At 38.4% G+C, this 21544-nt stretch overlaps 2 protein-coding genes across 2 annotated transcripts; one reads left to right on the forward strand and one right to left on the reverse strand.

Moving 5' to 3' along the window:
- Positions 1–15638: 15638 nt before the first annotated feature.
- Positions 15639–18569, forward strand: LOC111900471 (pentatricopeptide repeat-containing protein At5g39350). Its single transcript, XM_023896355.3, has 2 exons — positions 15639–16058; positions 16401–18569. Exon 2 carries the CDS (start codon positions 16438–16440, stop codon positions 18463–18465), a length of 2028 nt encoding a protein of 675 aa, XP_023752123.1. The 5' UTR covers positions 15639–16058; positions 16401–16437; the 3' UTR covers positions 18466–18569.
- A 166-nt stretch (positions 18570–18735) lies between these two features.
- On the reverse strand, positions 18736–21456 carry LOC111900470 (putative protein FAR1-RELATED SEQUENCE 10). Its single transcript, XM_023896354.3, has 4 exons — positions 21265–21456; positions 20001–21049; positions 19449–19892; positions 18736–19371 (listed from the first exon to the last, which is right to left on the reverse strand). Exons 2-4 carry the CDS (start codon positions 21024–21026, stop codon positions 18757–18759), a joined length of 2085 nt encoding a protein of 694 aa, XP_023752122.1. The 5' UTR covers positions 21027–21049; positions 21265–21456; the 3' UTR covers positions 18736–18756.
- Between the last annotated feature and the right edge of the window lie 88 nt (positions 21457–21544).

Consider the following 21544-nt stretch of genomic DNA (forward strand, 5'->3'; position numbering starts at 1 on the left):
GTTGTACAATCCCTACTCATATGCCCGGTTTGACTGTTGGAATAGTGTCTAAGGCTACAACTATATTGGGCAAGTATTTGACCCGATTATGCATGGTCCTTTTGGGTTGCCTTCACCATAGCGACTTGACAGGATGATTTATTATGAGAGAATAAATATTATTAATATATTATGAGAATAATATATGGAATAATAATATTGTTATTTGATTAATATAAGTTATAAAATTAATTAGATTTAATTTGGTGACTTAAAGAGATTAATTAAATAAGAGGGTATAAATTGTCAATTGTTTGATAGTTACACTTTGGGCTGTAAATCCTTCATGGATAGGGTTGGACGATTTCTAGGGCTTTGGATAAGCCACAAATCGTCCAAGGGCTTATCTAGGAAAGGATTTGGATTCCTTTGAGTAAAATTTATCCAATTAGGGTTTAAGGGTGAAACCCTAGGAGCCTTACAAGTATAAATAGACCCTTGGGAAAGGGAAATCGGCACCTCTGCTAAAGCAAAGAAACCCTGGCCGATTCCTTCCCTCTCCTCTCTCTCAAATCATCCTCTTGCTAGTTGGTGTTTGTAAGCCATTAGAGGAGTGACATTTGTGACTCTAAAGCTCCAAGAACAAGAAGATCAAACAAGTGTTTCAAGGTAAGCTTCTAACTCTGATTTTGTATTGTTCTTGTACTCTATTAGCCATTAGAAATCTTGGATCCATTGCATATTTAATTAGAGAAACCTAGATCCAAGCATTAGGGTTTGTATGTGCACATAGGAATGTTCATATGGCCAAAACCCATCAGTGGTATCAGAGCCTAGATTGGTTCCTATTAAATTGATGCATGATTGTTTGTTTCTTGCTTGCAAAATTCGAATTTTGTGATTCTGAGTCATGTACTCGGCGAGTCCCATGGTGGACTTGGCGAGTTGGCCTGACTCGGCGAGTCCAGTTGGGCACTCGGTGAGTCCGAGCGTCAGGAAGAGCAAAAATCGGGATTTTTTTATATTTATCTTATGGAAACTTGCCTTTATCATATTAGATCAACCCTAATCCGATTTTTTGATATATATGACTGTAATCTTGATCTAATTTAAGATATTTATCAATTAATAAAATATTTAATTTCCTTATGTGATAATTAATTGATTATTTTGATTAAATTGGTAAATTATTTGGCAAGAAATCATAAATAAATCAAATATGGATAATTATGTGATTAATTGTTATTTGTTGTATGATCCTCTATGTTTTGAATAGTTTAAAATTTGCCCTCAAGTTTTGAAATTTATGTTTTGTGATTAAAAGTTTAATTTAGACAATTTAAATTTCAAACCCTAGAATTTTACTAGTTTAAAATCCAACCCTATACTAATATAATATTACAAGATTAATATATATATATATATATATATATATATATATATATATATATGTATAATTAAAATGCTAGTCTTATCGTTAGTAGGCCTCATTCACGAAGTCGGTCTATAAGGTGGGTATAAGGTTGCGGCCTATAAAATGACGCTTAATGGGTGTACACTCACACCTACCGCTTGCTTGATCGGTGGAGGGTCGTTAGCCGAACGGGTAGGATAGGGCAACCTCATCCTCTCATTAAAAGTATAATATGAAATACAAAGTAACTACATTTTTTAATATTTCCCAATCTTAGTTACTTTAGGAAAAGTGAATTGATGCAATCCCATGAAATTGCACTTTGCACCCTTGCTAAGAAGTTAGTAGAGCGTGTGTGGTTTACCGGCACACTAATTGGTTCTAAGCAAAGGTGGAAAAGGGTGATTCATTTTTTATCATAGTTCGATGGAGCGTGTGTGGTTTACCAGCACATCGAATAGGTGATCGCTACAATGAAGGCACCATGTGAATTTGCATGGTAATTCACACCCGCTTTGTGATCCTCGGTATCCCAGTCACAAACAAGAGGGGCATATCGAGATTTAAACATGCCATTGAAGAGTTTCAGTGAATCTCATCCAAACCTAGGAATTCTCAATACATTTAGAACTTAAAGTTATGTTTTGTGGTGGAGAATTAGTGAATCGTCATTCACTTACCTTCAAATTGTTTTCATGTTAGATTACGGCATCCCTTTTCTAATATGTAAATATTGTTGCTGGATCTTAGCCCTAATTTTTCTTATTGGGTGATAATTAGGGATTCTTATTCTAATCTATCTTTATCCTTTCTTCCTTTTGTAGATGTTGAACGCAAACAACGTTGCTGCTAGTTCTTTCACGTTGATGAGCCTTTGCCAACAGGTTACCTTCGATGGAACGAACTTTAGCGAATGGATAAGATACATTCGCACGATTCCTCGCTATGAGGACAAGGAGTATGTCCTCGATGAGAAGCTCGAGAAAATCAACCCTGAAATCGCTACTCCGGCTGAAATGACCGCTTTTGAAACTCACGAGCGTGATGCAACGAAGGTACATTGCATCATGATAGCCACTATGAACTCCGAATTCCAAAAGTCCTATGAGGACATGTATCCGTACGAGATGCACCAAGACTTGTTGGAGAGATACTACCAAAACGCGAGACAAGAGCGTTATGAGATTTTCACTAACATGATTTCCGCTAAGATGGGTCATGGAGAGTCTCTTACCGTGCACCTGCAAAAGATGCAAAGGTATGTCGACCGTCTTCGCAAGTTGAATGTTGACTTTGGGGAAGACTTGGCGATCGACATGGTGCTTCACTCTTTGCCTCCAAGTTACAATCAATCTAGGATGACCTACCACATGAACAAAGAAGAGGTCACCCTAAGCAAGATCCAAGGTCTCTTGAGGGTCGCTGAAAGAAACTTCAAGGACAAGTCTGTTGCACCAACTCCCAATCCACCCGCTGCTCCTATGTTGGCTATTGGACAAGGAAGGGGAAAGAAGAGGAAGACTTCGTCTAAGAACCATCGCAAGGTTAAGCCCCGATATGGTACCTCTTCTAGTGGGACCAAAGTTGATCCTGCTAAACCCTGTCCTAACCCAAAGGAGGCAGAGTGCCACCACTGCCACAAGATAGGACATTGGAAGAGAAGCTGCCCAGAGTACCTGCAAGCCATCAAGGAAGGAAAGATCAAGCCGTCTTTCGCAGGTATATACACAATTAAATCTAATGATTCATCTCATGATATTTCTTGGGTTCTTGATACCGGTGTGGTTACCACATTTTTTCTAATGTGCAGGGACTAAGAAGAAATAGAGACGTGGAGCATGGAAGAATAAATCTAATCATGGGGAACAGAAGATCGTCGCCTGTGACCAAGATTGGAGTGTATTCTTCAGTGCTTAGGAATGGTTTATCTTTAGATTTGAACAATTGTTGCTATTCGCCAGAAATGGCTAGAAACATCATTTCATTTCATGGTTTGTTTAGAAAAGGTTTTAGATTTACTTTTAATAATGAGAATGGTTCTATTTTGGCTTATCTAAATGGTGTCTTTTATTTTGAAGCTATACCATGTAATGGAATTTATGAAACCGTTATGATTGTAGATAACTTAGGAAATGATGTTTTATGCATGGATTCTTCCAATAGTATGGATAGAGAATCCTTGTGGCATTGTCGTCTTGGACATGTCAACAAGAAGCGCATAGCCCAACTCCAAAAGGATGGAGTGTTGGAGTCATTCGACCTTAGGGAAGATGACACATGCGAGTCTTGTTTGCTTGGAAAGATGACTAAATCACCTTTCACAGGTACGTGTGAAAGGGTTGAGGGTCTATTGGACCTAATACATACCGATGTATGTGGACCGTTTAGATCAACCACGAAGGATGGGAACCGCTTCTATGTGACTTTTACCGATGACTATAGTAGATATGGGTATATCTACTTAATCAAGCAAAAGTTAGAAACTTTTGAAAAGTTCAAAGAGTTCAAGAATGAAGTGGAGAATCAATTGGGCAGGAAAATCAAGATGCTTCGATCCGATCGAGGAGGAGAGTACCAAAGTCTTGAATTCCACGATTATCTCAAGGAGTGTGGAATAGTTTCACAATTGAAGCCACCTAGGACACCACAATTGAATGGTGTGGCAGAAAGGCGTAATTGAACCTTGTTGGACATGGTTCGCTCTATGATGAGTCGTGCTTCACTATCTATCTCATTTTGGGGGTATGCCTTAGAGACTGCCGCCCATATCCTTAACCGAGTCCCTACTAAGAAGGTTGCTAAAACACCTCACGAGATGTGGACAGGGAAAGCTCCCTCATTGGCACATATCAAAGTTTGGGGTTGTGAGGCTTTCGTAAGACGAGATACTCACGACAAGCTCGAACCTTGTAGTGAGCGATGTATTTTTATCAGCTACCCGCAGAAATCCTTTGGATATCTCTTCTATAGACCGAAGGATAATGTTGTCTTCGTTGCGAGGAGAGGGGTTTTCCGAGAGCAAGAACTCATAAACCAAGGAGACAGTGGGAGACAAATCGAGCTTGAAGAGATTCAAGAGTCGATAGATAAAGGAACCTCTACCGCTGGCACTCAACCCGAGGAGGAAACTCCGGTTGAACCGATTGACGAGTCCTTACCTCTTAGACGTTCCGAAAGAGTTAGAGTTCAACCCCAGTTTTATGGTTTTCATATTTCTACCGAAGGGGACACGTATATTAGTGATGGTACACTAATAAATCTTGATGAACCTAATAGCTACAAGGAAGTCATGGCAGGCCCGGAGTCTGTAAAATGGAAAGAGGCAATGGATAGCAAGATCGAATCCATGTATGACAACCAAGTTTGGAATTTGGTTGATAATGTGCCCGGACGTAAGACCGTTGGGTGCAAATGGATCTTCAAGAAGAAGACCGATGTAGATGGAAACGTACACACATATAAGGCGCGATTGGTTGCGAAGGGCTTTACTTAAGCTCCCGGAGTTGACTATGATGAGACATTTTCACCAGTTGCGAAGATAAAATCTATTAGAGTGATGCTAGCGATTGTCGCATTTCATGATTATGATATTTGGCAAATGGATGTCAAAACCGCTTTCCTTAATGGGAAGTTGGCCGAGGATGTTTACATGGCTCATCCAGAGGGTTTTGTCGATCCGAAGCATCCAAATAGAGTGTGTAAGCTTGAGAAGTCCATTTATGGACTTAAGCAAGCATCTCGCAGATGGAATCTTTGCTTCGATGAGAAAGTCAAAGAGTTTGGATTTGTACGAAGCGAAGATGAATCGTGTGTATATGTCAAAGCCAGTGGGAGCATAGTTAGCTTTCTCGTTTTGTATGTTGATGACATACTACTCATAGGAAACGACGTCCCGACTCTGCATGAAGTTAAGTCCTGGCTCGGGAAGTGCTTCGCTATGAAGGACCTCGGAGAGGCTTCCTATATTTTGGGAATAAGGATAGTAAGAGAGAGAAGTATGAGACTAATAGGACTTAGTCAGAACACTTACTTAGATAAGGTACTAAAACGTTTTAGTATGGAAAACTCGAAGAAGGGAGAATTACCAATACAAAGTAACGCCAAGTTGAGTAAGACTCAAAGTTCGAGTACCGAAGCTGAAATAGCAAAAATGAACCGAGTACCATACGCTTCCGCAGTTGGCTTAATTATGTATGCTATGACTTGTAGATATCAAGGGAATCCTGGCAGAGCCCATTGGATTGCGGTGAAGAATATCCTTAAGTACCTTCAGAGGACGAAGGAATGGTTTTTAGTCCTCGGACGGAGTGATGACTTGAAGGTGCGAGGGTATAGTGACGCCAGCTTTCAGACCGACAGGGACAACTACCGTTCGCATTTGGGCTGGGTCTTTACCCTGAATGGAGGAGTAGTGACTTGGAAAAGTTCCAAGTAGGAAACCGTAGCTGATTCAACGTGCTAATCAGAGTACATTGCAGCGAGCGAAGCGTCGAAGGAGGCAATATGGTTGAAGAACTTCATCGGTGATCTTGGAGTTGTACCTGCCATAAAGGAGCCCATGGAGATTTTCTTCAATAATGAAGGAGCGGTTGCCTTGACCAAGGAACCGAGAGATCATGGTAGATCACGACATATCGACAGAAAATATCACTTTATTAGACATCGTGTAGAAGAAGGACAACTCGTAGTGAAGAGGATATCATCGGAGGATAACCCAGCAGATCCGCTTACGAAGGGACTGAATAGGGTTAAGCACTTGCAGCATGCTAGGAGTATTGGGTTGAAGGATGATATTAGCATTGATTACATAGTAGTAGAAACGTGTAATAGATAAATGTAATTAACATTTGATGATTAAATAAAAGAGTATTATTTATGAGTAATGTTACTATCTTATGTTAATTGTTTAACTATTGTTTCATTTTGCATGTTTTGACTTCCAGAATAATTGAATTTATTAAGAATAATCGAATTGTTCAAATTGTCCACAATCGTTCATATGTTGGAAGTAAATATGAATGAACATTGTCATGAATTGGTGTGTAGATTGTCTAAATGGTTTTAGACATAGCAAAAGGTTGCTGCAACGTTCATGAGGGCTTATGAACTAGTTTTGAGCATTGGAACAAACCCGCGCTTGCTGGAATCACCTTATGGAATATGATATAAAAGGGAGATCGCAAGACGATAATATCATATAGTCTTAAAACCAAGATATATGGTTCGTTATTTGTTAATTGGTTGTACATTGATAATGCGAAAACGCATCAGTAACTCGGTGTTATAAAACGCATTGTTGTGTATAGTTGATTAATGAATAAGTATTGATTAATGAATAAGTAAATGCATATAAGTCGAAGTTTATCTGTTACTTTTATCCCAAGAGGGTAAAAGCGATATCTCAGCCACTCGATGATTTGATTTGACTTATGTGTCAGGCCCGGTCAGAACTGAATTGATGTGTTCGATTAAGTTCTATGTCAAATGAATCGGAGATCGAGAAACCAAATGCCAGACAAATTATTCCATAGAATTGCCAGCATGATATCTAACTGAGGACTGTACGATCCCTTATCTAAAGGACAAGATTGATTAGAGTTTGATAGCGTCTTTGAGAGCTACGATTGCAAATCGAATTGTACTTGTGCGTATAGTTATTATACTTATCCAAGTGGGAGACTGTTGGAATAGTGTCTAAGGCTACAACTATATTGGGCAAGTATTTGACCCGATTGTGCATGGTCCTTTTGGGTTGCCTTCACCATAGCGACTTGACAGGATGATTTATTATGAGAGAATAAATATTATTAATATATTATGAGAATAATATATGGAATAATAATATTGTTATTTGATTAATATAAGTCATAAAATTAATTAGAATTAATTTGGTGACTTAAAGAGATTAATTAAATAAGAGGGTATAAACTATCAATTGTTTGATAGTTACCCTTTGGGCTGTAAATCCTTCATGGATAGGGTTGGACGATTTCTAGGACTTGGGATAAGCCACAAATCGTCCAAGGGCTTATCTTGGAAAGGATTTGGATTGCTTTGAGTAAAATTTATCCAAGTAGGGTTTAAGGGTGAAACCTTAGGAGCCTTACAAGTATAAATAGACCTTTGGGGCAAGGGAAATCGGCACCTCTGCTAAAGCAAAGAAACCCTGGCCAATTCCTTCCCTCTCCTCTCTCTCAAATCATCCTCTTGCTAGTTGGTGTTTGTAAGCCATTAGAGGAGTGACATTTGTGACTCTAAAGCTCCAAGAACAAGAAGATCAAACAAGTGTTTCAAGGTAAGCTTCTAACTCTGATTTTGTATTGTTCTTGTACTCTATTAGCCATTAGAAGTCTTGGATCCATTGCATGTTTAATTAGAGAAACCTAGATCCAAGCATTAGGGTTTGTATGTGTACATAGGAATGTTCATATGGCCAAAACCCATCACTGACCGCACTTGTAGCAGCCGGAGATCCCTGCCTTGCACGCCCCAGCATGAAATCTCCCACACTTGCCACACCGACTATGGATCTGCTGTCCTCTAGATCTGTGATCCGATACCTTGGACTTTTTGCCTGAACTCCCTGTGCCAGATGTCGCCTCTGGCTTCTTCTTCTTCTCCATCTCCAAATCTATCTCTCTCTCACGAGCCCTTGCAATCATGTCATCCAGCGTTTTACAGCTGGACCAGCTCACAAACTGTCTGATATCACTCCTCAACATCTTATGATAACAGGCCTTCTTCATCTCCTCATCAAACGCATACTGAGGAACGAGAAGAGCCCTCTCCCTGAACTTGGCGGTAATCTCCGCCACAGTCTCAGTAGTCTGAATAAGATCCTGAAACTCCCCCGCTAACTGATGCACCTCGATAACTGGTGCAAACTCGGCTGTGAAGCTGGTAGTGAAATCGGTCCAGGTCATCATATCGAGAGCTGCGTCATCTCCCATGACATGCCCGATCTCCTCCCACCAATCTCGTGCCCTGTCCTTTAGGAGACAAGATGCTAGTATGACCTTGTCCCCCTCGGGACATCTGCTGGTGCGGAAGGCATTGACGCATCCGCCAACCACCTAGTACTCGCAATGGGATCCTGCGCACCCATGGTAGTCAGGAGCTCCACATGCTCTGAACTCCCTGAAAGTGAGGGTACGCGACCCTATCATGGCCGCCACCTCAGCACGGAATGTGCTCAACCTCTCGTCCATCAGCTCCAAAATACCATCCTTGATCGAACCAAAGATCACAGGAGCCTGCTCGAGTATGATGCGACTAACCTCTGAGGAGAGAAACTCCCTAGTCTTCTCATCCAAATGCTCGGCCCCCGAGCCTGATCCTGATCCCTCACCGGCACCTGAACTGCCGACTGCTGGTCTAGGGCGTAAAACCACCATTCTGAAAACACATAATGACAAACGTCAAGAATGCAAATATATCTCGAGGGATCGCTACTACTACAAGTTTCTTGGTCTTGTCTCATCCTTCCTTGGTTCAAGTACGGATCCTCTGCTTTCAGTAGTACGAGCCCATACTACCTTCCACATCTATCCGTACTTTCCTCAAGTACTGGCTTGACTCCACCAAGTCCCTTCTACTGCTACTGATCTCTGCTACTCTTATCCTAGGGTTTCCCTAGGGAGATTTTTGACTTCACCCATCCCAGTCCTCAGCTGCTAAAGGCCTCCTTGTAATGCCAATTAGCCACCATATGGATACCATCACATGTAACGAGGCTCAGATAATCCTTCGAGTAAGGGACTCATCCCTACAATGGTTAGGACTCAAACAAGAGCTACGTAATAGGGTCAAATCCAACACTCTGAGATTATTCAACCCTGATTGCATGTGACTTAACGTATCCACCTAATAGCTAACTCCCATCACTCCGAGCCCCATAAAGCACAAAGCAAGCAACATTCAGACAAGGAAACTAACTCAAGCAGGTTCTATCCACATAACCAAAAACTGTACTAGCATATGATGCTAAGCTCCTACTATCAGGCATAACCTAAACAGGATATCATACTACTTGATACTAGCATGTAATTCTCGTAAAGCTGAAACACATATAACAGGCACATAAGGCATCCTCTTAGATCCTTAGTCCTATTCTAGCATGCTGTTCTACTGAAACTGACAATCATAACACAAACTTGTATGGGTAATTTGGGAGTACTTACTTGAGTTCGGTTGATCTCATGCACCACACCTTTTTTCTCTTTTCAAAGCTCTTTTCTTCTTTTTAAGTTTCCTTTTCAAAATTCTTTTCGAAAATGTTTTTCCTTTTAAAACCTTATACCATTTCCTTAGTTTGAGTTCAGACAAACCCGAGGGTGTGCTCGAATCCCTCAAATCAAGGCTCTGATACCAACATGTAACATCCCAAAAATACAACCCAAAGATTTTTGTTAAAAACATTACTAAACCATAATATCAAATATCAAAAGATAAAAGAACCATGAATCGCGTATCTCAAAATGTCATAATAAAGTTATCAAATCGAAACTAGTGTCAAGGTCATATTAAAATATTAGAGTCTAACTCCCAGGCTAAACTGTGTGTGTGCCATGGCATCATCCCGAGCCCTTCCCTTTACTAGATGAAGTACCTAAAACCAAAACCGAAACTGTAAGCACGCAGCTTAGTGAGCTCCCCCAAACTACCCCATACCATACAATAATATAATCAACACATACTGGACCTTGCTTACTGCATCGGACCGAAGTCCGGAACTAACTAGGGCCTTGCCCAATGCATCAGACCGAAGTCCGGAACTGCATCGGACCGGAGTCTGGAACTGACTAGGGTCTTGCCCACTGCATTGGACCGAAGTCCAGAACTGCATCGGACCGGAGTCCGAAACTGACTAGGGCCTCGCCCACTGCATCGGACCGATGTCCGAAACTGACTGATCATAGCATGTAACATAAGCATATATGCTGCATATTGCATCAGACCATAGTCCGGAACACATAACACATAGCATGCTTGTATCACAAAGACATCAAGCATACTGAAATGTTGCATCGGACCGCAGTCTAGAACTACCGCTAAACAGGCCGGCATTGTGGTCGTAGACCCGTTCCTACTGGAAGGAAAACTCACCTCATAAGGCTGTCTGCTGAAAAGCTGATCAGGAATTGTCTGACTGCTGCTCCGGTAACTCCCCGACTACAATTCCCAAAATACACTTAATCAAACACTGATAACTAATCTGAGGTTAAAATGACTATTTTACCCCGTGGTCAAAGTCAACAACCCGTTGACCTGACTCGCCGAGTTAGGCCGCCAACTCGTCGTCCGTATCTTTCCTTTTATTTCCTTACCAGACTCTACTCGCCGAGTTTAGCCATAACTCGACGAGTTCCCCTTCCTTAATGAAATCATGCCAACCTTCAATCGACTCATCGAGTTGTATGAGCAACTCGTTGAGTCTGTTCTTACGGGTAAGGAGGTTGCCTTGGACTCGCCGAGTCAGGACGTAGACTCGCCGAGTCCCTCTACACTCAGATCCATGTCTTAACTCACTGAGTCCTTACTCCACTCACTAAACAGACTCGCTACTACTGAACCGGGGATCTAAGACTCGCGACCTGACTCGCCGAGTCAGAAGAACGACTCGTCGAGTCCTTTGCATGCAATTTCTATTCAGTCGATTCTAATCAGCTTTAGTGCATCCAATACATAGATCTGGGTTTCTGGGACTATCTGAACACGTAAGTTGCTAACTTTACGTGTATCTATGATACAATGAAGCAATAGCACTGAAACTTGGCTATTATGGGGTTATTTGACTAAAACAAGACCATGGCTATCAAAAGGTGGCCTTCTTGAGCTCCTAGAGCTCAAGAGAGGCTAGATCCGAGATATGGCTCGATTACAAAACTTCATCACTAGGGATTTGGGGTTTTTGAGCTCAAAACCATCAATTTGGGGACAAACTTGATCTAGTAGTACAACAATCAAGATAAAAGCTTTATTACCAGAAAGGATGGCTAAAGAGGAGTATAATCTGGATCTACTTCTTCTTCCTTGAGTTCTTCTACCTTCTCCTTCTTCTTCTTGATCAATAATGCACCAAAAACTCCTTCACAAGGGCAAAGATCACTCACACACACTTCAAGGAGGCTAGGGTTTCAGGAATAAGTCTCTGAGAGGCAAAGGAGGCTGGTTTGGGGCTATAATGATGTTTAAATAGGATACACACCTTGAAAATTAGGGCTTCATCCAGACTAACGGACTCGCCGAGTCAGGAATATGGACTCGTCGAGTCGCCACGCTAACTTCACGTGCTGACCCGCTGCTACTCGACGAGTTAGGGCCACTGACTCGTCGAGTAGCTTCTAAAATAAAAAGAAAAATGATGTTTTAAATGCGTACTAGGAACGAGGCATTACACAAACGCCTACAACCACCATAGGACCAATTTCATCAAGACCCAAATTACCAAAATACCCTCAGAAGCCAAACTTGGTCAACCATGGTCAAGGTCAAAGTTAACAGTCAAGGCCAACAGTCCATGTTGACCCAACTCGTCGAGTTCCTTTAGAACTCAGAAAACAGGAAAAACCCTAACTACTTGTCGAGTTATCTCATCAACTCGCCGAGTCCACTTAGAATCCAGAAAACGGGAAAAATCTGATACAACTCGTTGAGTTGGCTATGCAACTCGTTGAGTTTTCCTGTTCTTAATTCGTTCAAACGTTTTTCAACCAGCGTAACACCTCCAAACTATAGATCTAGTCTTTTAAGGTTGAGATACCACGTAAATCTGCAAGCTTTACATTCATGCATGGCATTAAGGGGGCTAAAACACTAAAAACAAGCTAAATAAGAGGTTTAGGGCATGAAGGATGGTCATAGCTTGATAAAGCTTGAGTCTTTAGGCCTAAGGAGGTCTAGGGGAGTTCAGATCTGAAACATGTTCCCAAGACAAGCTCAAATCCGAAAGTGACTCCATTTTGCACCAAAAATGGCCATTTTCGAATAAGGGAAGATCTATGCAAGAAAAAGGCAAGGTATCGACTTTGTACCTCAAGTTGGTTGCCAATGCCACGTAGATGTTGGATCTACAACCTTCCTTTCTTTAATCTTCAAGAATACTTTCAAAAGAGCACCAAAAATGACTTTCCAAGCTCACACACTCACACAATGGGGTAATTAGGGTTTCTCTGGTAAGGGGATGATGAGAGAGGCTGCAAATGAGCCATAAGGTCCATTAAATAGGGTGCAAACCCTAAAAATTATGTTTTTCACATTCAACTTCAACTCGTCGAGTTGGGTCCTCCAACTCATCGAGTAGGTTCTAAAATTCACACGGCCATCTTGGTCTCTACACGACGAGTTGGAGCTTCCAACTCGTCGAGTTGCCCTAAAAATATAAATATAAAAGCTTTAAATTTATACCTGAGAGTCTGGATGTTACAGCTTTGTATGTCCGTGAGTTGTGCCCCTTATTCTTGTATTTTGCATAAGTAACACTAACATGCTTTCTTGTTAGTTTCTAAACTCCACCAACACCAACATTGCGACCTTCTCGTTGACTAGCACTTTCACTTCCATTTAGACTACTGTTCAAACTTTCATCCTCACTTTTCTTTGTTCTTTTCTTAAGCCTTTTTACCTACTTATGATATGGATGTGGATTAAGCTTTGTTTTACATAACCTTTTGGGCTATATCTTTTTTTTTTCTTTATTGGCTGCACCTTATATGCATATACATTTTTCCATGTCTCCGATTAATAAACATTATGCACCCACTTGTAAATATCACATACATCCTTAATTTTTATTTTTATTTTCATTTAAGGAAGAATGGCAGTGGTATGTTGCCAGGCCCGTCTCAGAGGGTGGGCGATAGGGGTGACCATTCATGATCCATCTTTTAAAAGGGCTCAATTTTTTTTATAGAAATTGTTATATTTAGAAGATAATACAATATTTTTCTTTCAATTATTGAATGTTTCTAAAAAACTTGATGACATTTGTGTATTTTAAGGGTCCAATTTTTTCTCTCGCCCACCCTGCATGTTGCAAGGAATGCATACTAACATCTGCAAGTGTAAGCATTTTTTAACATCAACAACATGTTAAGCATGTGTTCCCGATTTAGTTCTTTTGTAATATGGTGACACTTGTGTAGTATCACCGCCACAAAGTATCAAAGCCGCATACCCTCCTATTTGTTTTTATCATCAAAGTTATTATTTTCATCTCTCATTGGGATTTTATCATTTGCATAATTAGCCGATGTATTCGATGCCTAGAAACTTGGTAAATTTGTCAACATGGTGTTGCTCTATGGTAAACAACATGAGACGTGTCTTTATAAAAAAGGGATAATGTCATATAAACTCTTAAGTTTTTCAGGAATTTGCGGTTTTACCCTTCGGAAGAATTTTAGTTCGTTAATACCGTAAACTTGCAATTTTTTTTTCGGTTTTACCCTTTTAAGGGGTTCAGCCGGTCACCCATACATGTGGCGTGCCACGCGTGTGCTAAGTGGACGGTTTCTGCTGACTTGTCAGCCATGTGGGCGTACTCGATGACGTGGCTGTCTATGACTTTACTCCTCTATAAAACTTACAAGCAAAATGGAGTAAGGGGGTTTCGAACCCACCACCTCCAGCTCATAAAGCAAGGATACTACCACTAAGCTGAATCGCTTTGATGTTTTATAATTCGAAAAACTAATATATATTGTATAATAATAATAATAAGTGTATATAGGTATCAAAATTTGCTTTATTATTATTATTATTATTTGCTTTTTTTTTATAAATGTATACATATATCTTTAATTACAATTTAAAGGTATAATTATATTTATAAAGGTACAAAATACGTTTTTAAAGATATAAAATATATAGATACATTTTAAATTATGTTTTTAAATTACAATTCTAAAGGTATAAATATATTTATAAATAAAAAAAATATGTTTTAAAGGTTAAAATACATTTTTGTAAATGTATTTATACACTTAAAAACGTATGCATGCCTTTAAAAACGTAGTTTTATGATGAAATATGTATTTGAAGACTTAAAATGATTTTTTTAATATATAAATACCTTTCAAATTGTATTTCTTTTTTAAAATTACTAATAATACGTATTTGTATTAATAATAATAAAAAAACTACATTTATACAGAAAATAGAAAAAAAAAATCCACATTAACACCAAAAATGTATTTTTACGTTTTTGGAAGTTTAAAGATATGTACCTATATATTATATACTTTCAAAATCGTAAACATATATAAACATATATTTATATATTGAAAAATATGAATACGCTTTAAAAAAAATGTACGTTTTCAAGTCTATAAATACGATTTCGATGTAAAAATATGTTTTTAAAGATCTACATACTCTTTCAAAAATATATATACCTTGTAAATGTTTTTTTAATCTTTAAAAACTTTTTTTTTATCTTTATAAATATAATTATACCTTTGAAAATGTAATTAAAAAAATATACACTAATAAAAAAACGCCAATAATAATAATAATAATAATAATGATAATAATAATAATAATAATAATAATAATGATAATAATAATAATAATAATAATAATAATAATAATAATAATAATTATTATTATTATTATTATTATTATTATTTAAGTAATATAAATATATGTCAGTTTTTCAAAATATGGAACATGAATGCGATGCAGCTTAGTGGTAGCATTCTTGCGTTATAAACTGGAGGTTGCGGGTTCGAAACCCCTTTGCTTCATTTTGCGTGTTAGTTTTATAAAGGAAGCCATAGCAAGCCACGTCATCGAGGCCGCCCATATGACTGACAAGTCAGCAAGAACCTTCCACTCAGCACACACGTGGCGTGCCACGTGTGCAGGTGACCGGCTGAACCCCTTAAAAGGGTAAAACCGAAAAAAAATTGCAAATTTGCGGTATTAATGAACTAAAATTCTTCCAAAGGGTAAAACCGCAAATTCCTGAAAAACTTAAGGGTTTTTATGATATTATCCCTACAAAAAAACATAATCATTAAAGGAAAATGGAAGTAAAAAGTTTGCATCTTGCCTATGATACTCGAGATCATAAGAAATTTCAAGAAAGTTTTTGAAGCAGTACAACTAATCATATATGAGTGACGCGTCAAACACCTTGTTTACTAGTTTTATCCCCGCATTACATGCATCATTTGCAACTGAAATGTAGAAACGATAATCTTCTTTGATGCTTGTATTAGTTTTTTTTTTTCTTTTTTTCTTTTGCACAACTGAGGTTTCAAGAATAAGAGAGAAAGTGAAGAGCCAACTGCAACTTACGGATCGTAAATAAGATATTTGGGTAAAATATATCTTAATTATGGTGCTAATACGGTGAAAGCTTTCCCCAAAATAAAAAGACTGCATTTTCCCACAGTGAGGGACTTAACATCAATAATTTAAAACAAGTTAATTCGAAGGAACAAATCCTTAATAAAACTAGTAGAAAAGTACCAAATCTATAATTTTTTTTAAAAAAAATGACATTCCAAAAGGACCATTTTTGTAATTTTGTCAAAACAAAATCAAGTTCATAATTTGAGCCCTAAAAAACTCCTAATTTATTGTCGGAGCTCCACTGCGTCCCTTCCTCGCCGGTGACGTTTCCAGTTGTCAGACAAGTTCAGACCCTAAATTCATTACCGTACGTATTTCGATAATTTCTTGCATCATAGTATATGTGTTTTATGTATGCTTGTTGCTTAATCATATATTTCATTGTGGTTCTACATATGATTCTTCGACTTTTAAAATTTGATCGTTTCTGTGTTTATCTATCAGAAAATATAACGAGTACAGTAGGAAAGAATGCATTTGAGATTTTTCTTACTACTCTGAACTGTTAATCAAGTGATTGTTTTGCTGAAGAAAATACACAGAATTCTTTCGATTCCTAATTGAAATTGTGCAAATTGCGTTCGTATCTAAAGTTATTTCGACTTCGCTTGTGAATTGAACTGTTTCTGTTTGATATTTGTGCTACCAGGAAGCGATTAACCTTCTGAAGTACATCTAACTAGGTCATGAATGGCACATCAACAGCACTTCTGAATATCAGCCACTTATTTACCCGAACCATAGTTCCAACTGCCACTCAAATCGAGTCTCTTTTATATAACTATGCAGCCAACAAATCTCTCACTGACATTAAAAAGCTCCACGCCCATGTCATCACATCAGGCCTCCTTACACAATGGGAATCACGTTACATTCCCGCTCTCCTTTCATCTGGGTATGCATTATCAGGTCACCTCCCATACGCACGCCAACTGTTTGATAAATTGCATCAGAGAACCAAGCGCTCATACAACAGTATGATAAAGCTGTACACCGAGAAGGGATTTCCATATAACGCACTTGAGATGTTTGTGGAAATGCTCAAGTCAGGAACAACAAAGCCAGATAGGCTCACATACCCTTTTGTGGTTAAATCTTGTGCTGAACTTTCAATGTTGCAGTTTGGTTTATCGGTTCATGGTTTGATTCTACATAGTGGTGTTGAATCAAACACATTTGTGGGTAATTCTTTGCTAGCAATGTACATGAGTTTTGGCAAAAAAGATGAAGCTAAACGAGTTTTTGATGACATGCATGACAAGTGTGTGGTATCTTGGAACACTTTGATTAGTGGGTGTTTTAAAAACGGATTCGCAAACGAATCTTTGAGTGTTTTCAATGAAATGATTGATTCAAAGATGGAGATTGATAATGCTACAATTGTCTCCATTCTTCCCGCTTGTGCTTATCTGAAAGAGATAGATATCGGAAGAAAGATTCATGATTTAGTGAAAAAGAACAATTTGGATGAAAACTTATACGTTAGAAACGCTTTAATAGACATGTATGTAAAATGTGGTGAAATGGAAGATGCACGAATTGTATTCAATGAAACTAATCAAAGAGATGTAGTGACATGGACTTCAATGATAAATGGCTACATTGTGAATGGAGATACAAGAACTGCTATCTCACTTTGCCCATTGATGTTACATGAAGGTGTAGACCCTAATGCATTAACTTTAGCTTCTCTTCTTTCATCATGTGCGGATTTAAAGCATTTAAAACATGGTAAAACCTTTCACGCATGGGCAATGAAGAACAATCTTGATTCTGATGTAAATGTAGAAACCGGATTAATCGACATGTATGCAAAATGTACGTTTTTTACATATAGTTTTCGTACATTTAACAAAACATCAAAAACAAGAACAGCACCATGGAACGCGATTCTTTCCGGAAGCATAGAAAATGGACTTTACACAGAAGCAATATTGTTTTTCAAAAAAATGAGACTCGAAGGCGTGGGACCCAATGAAGCAACTATAAAATGTGTTCTACCCGCATATGCGATTACAACAAATCTTAAGCAAGTAACAAACTTCCATGGGTATCTAATAACATCGGGGTTTCTTTCAAAAAACGATTTAGCCACCGGTTTAATCGATATATATGCGAAATCCGGAGCTTTAGAACAAGCGTATGTTCAATTTACCGAAATACCCTTGAAAGAAAGGGATATTGTGTTATGGAGCGTGTTGATATCGGGTTATGGGAAACACGGGAATGGAGAGGGTGCGGTTTTGCTTTTTAACCAAATGGTTGAATGTAAAGTGGAACCGAATGAGGTGAGTTTTACTTCTGTTTTACATGCTTGTAGTCATTCGGGTTTAGTGGATGAGGGTTTGAGGTTGTTTAAAATGATGGAAGATTACGGAATTACCCCTCGTCCTTATCATTACACGTGTGTGATTGATCTTCTTGGTAGGGCGGGGAGGGTTGAGGAGGCGTATGGGTTAATTACTAAGATGCCCGTGAGTCCGAATTGTACGGTGTGGGGGGCGTTATTGGGCGCGTGTGCGGTCCATGAGAATGTGGAATTGGGGGAAGTGGCGGCGAAGAAGCTGTTTGAGTTGGAACCGGAGAACACGGGGAATTATATTTTGATGGGGAATATTTATGCGGCTGTTGGTAGGTGGGAAGAGGCTGAGAATGTGAGAAATATGATGAATCAAATTGGACTTAGGAAATCACCTGCTCATAGCTTTGTATGAGTGAATTTGGTATGAAACTATGAAGGCGATTTTCGTTCAAAATTATGTTTTGAATCTAGGGTTTATTGAGTATTAACATTAACATGAAGAATAATTTCACTTAATATTGTTTTTTTTTTTTTCCAATATCATGTATATGGATTTTGTATTAAAAATGTGTTTACAATATCAATTTCGACCAACCATGCAAGAAACTGAAACCATAGGGACCAATCATGTAAAATTTTATCCCGATAATGAATAAATTCTATGTACTTCAACAACAAGAAAAGCTCAATATTCACCAAGTTTCTATAAATCATTAACAGTGTTAGGTCCCAAATCCAGAGTAACTTCATCAAAAACAGGCATACTTCTAACAATTTCAAGAATCTGATTCAATTCTTTATGAACATAACTAAAACGATCTTTAGAGATCAAACATTCGGAATATAGAGTTGAAGTCAAAGAGTTAAACGCCTCAGAACACTCATCATTTCCCTCTTGTGTTGTCATTACATGATCATCAAGAACCAGAGAAGTATCAACCCGCCATCTAAGTGGAAAATATTTTTCAGGAATTTGGAAGTAGTTCTTGAGTACAAGCACCCTTAGAGAATGTCTGCATAAAATACCCGAATGTTCATATTCTTTACAAGAACAATGAACTTGTTCAGTATCTGGTATCCAAATCACAAGACACTCTCCTTCCAATTTGTTGTAATGTCTCACAAGATATGATCCGTTTGCCATATCGGTTGTTGCATATTGCATGCATAAAACAATCTCTTGTTGTAATGCATTGAAGGCGTAAGGTGAAAGAACACTTCTTGCATGTTCTTCAAGTGGTAGACTTGTCTTCATTGGTGAATATGATGATAGTTGCTTCTCTTTCTTATGAAAAGCAACATTTGTAGCCTCACTTACCTTCACAAATTTTAAAGAAAACAATCTTAGCCCTTTTCATTTAAAGTAGGGTAATTTTCAAAATTTCAACCTATTACCTGATCAAAGAAATTCTTGAAAGACGAATGTGGATTCAAGATAGTCTTCATAAACTTATCCATAGACTTCATGTAATCAATTGTCATTGTACGTGCAAGAAAGTAGCCTCTAATATACGCAACAGGCCATGAAGCTCGATAAGAAAACAAAAGAGCCACATGTTTATCTGACTCGATTCCAAATCGACTCACAAGATGATTCCATTGGTTTTCAAAATCCTCTATGTTTTCAAGATGACATAACAACTCAAACTCGGTTTTGAACTCTGGATATTGTAATCCAAGATCCAAAGAAAACCAGCTGGATAATTTAGATAACACGTGCCATATGGATATCACGTGTTTGGAATTTGGTAACTCGGTGGTGATTGCGTCTCTCAGACCCGAATCTATGTCTGTTACGATTGTCTGCGGGTGACTTCCTCTCAAGAACTGGACGAAAGTCTGTACTGGCAATAAAACAGAAAGCAGATACTAGCGATAAAGCAGAAAGCAGATACTAACAATAAAGTGGAAAGTGGAAAACTTAATGATCAATGAAAGATTTATCACCTGTAGGGCCCAAGAAAAGGATTGAGAAGTTTCGTCTTGTAGCAAAGCACACCCGAGCAAAAACGCTTTGCCTTGATTATCAATACCAAACCAAACACCAAGAAGCATATTGTAAGTAATGGAGCGATATGTTGTTTCAAAAGTAACCACATCTCCAAAAACTGAAAAAGCGCGAATGGAATCACCATATGCCCATGAAAAATTTTCAACTTTACCACTTTCATCAGTTGTATAATTATATGCAAATCCATTATCCCTTTGTGAGGTTTCCCTACATGCTTCAAGAAGTGCCAACATGTCAAGTTCTTTTCTTTCGGTCAACATGGCATCGTTTTCTTGAACGGTTTTCTTGCAGGTTCTTACAAAGTTTCTTACGTCTTTCTCTATGAAGGGTAATTGTCCTGGTTGAACCCCTTTTTCTAATTCAAGAACTTTGACTATTCGGTTGACTGGAAAACCGGCTTTTGTGAGTAAAAGAATGCGTTCTTGATCAGATTCTTGGATTTTTCTATAGGCAGGAAGGAGGCGTACTTGATCATCTTCTAATAATTCATGATTATGAATGTTGCTAAACTGAGAAACGTACCACTGTGTTATACCATCTACAATCTCTTTTGTTAAGTATAGTTTTGCATCGCATCCACATCTTACTGATTTTCTATCTCTTGGGTGTTCCACGTTAGCCTTTTTTCTTGGCTGATTGAATCCAGATCTGTAACACACGAAATCTCTCCTGTAAACCCCGAGGTTTTGACTTTCTGTTGACCGGGCTTTCCTGACTGAAAATCCGTTCTTTCTGGCAAAGTTGCAGTAGTATTCGAAAGCTTCATCATCGGTTTTGAATATTTGACCCACATATGGGGTGAAAATTACATCTGATGATGATGAAGTTGTTCCATCAGTCTTTACCAATTCAGACACTCCAGTTGTTTGATCATCACCTTCGTATTTGATATAGCATTTCCAATCTCCACAAGGGCATTGTTGGCGTCGAATCCAGATGTTGTTTAACGGTTTTGATGTCATTTCCCACAACAGAATCACATAAGCTGCAAACAATCAATTTGGATTTTGAACGTATTAGGTTTACGACGATATAATCGGAAATTGTAGATTTTTTTTCGAGGATGAGGTGCGTAAAAGATGATTAGTATGTGAACTATGGAGAAACCTTTTTCAATTTATGACAGGTTTCAGTTTGTATATAAGATCAATTAAAGCACAATTCAATTGAAGAACAACTGGATAGGAAAAATTGACGTACCAGGAAGAGGAAGTTAGGGTTTTGGAGACGAGAATCATAACAAAACCTGAGAGAGACCCTCTTGATTTTCACCTTCTTTGGAGTGATGAGTTTTGTTGTTTCTGGAGAATTTCTGCTGTTCGTTTTTGTAGTCACTCTCCCTTTACATTGGAAGAAGTCAAAATGCTGTTGATTGATGGCAATTCGAATCAGATAGTCGGGCCTAAAATTTTGACAAAATTGCCTAAAATTTAAAAAAAACCTTAAGATTTGTATAAAAAGTTTAAAATCAAGAATTTTC

Source organism: Lactuca sativa, chromosome 7 (genome assembly GCF_002870075.4).
Source record: "Lactuca sativa cultivar Salinas chromosome 7, Lsat_Salinas_v11, whole genome shotgun sequence".
Classification (NCBI taxonomy): Eukaryota; Viridiplantae; Streptophyta; class Magnoliopsida; order Asterales; family Asteraceae; genus Lactuca; species Lactuca sativa.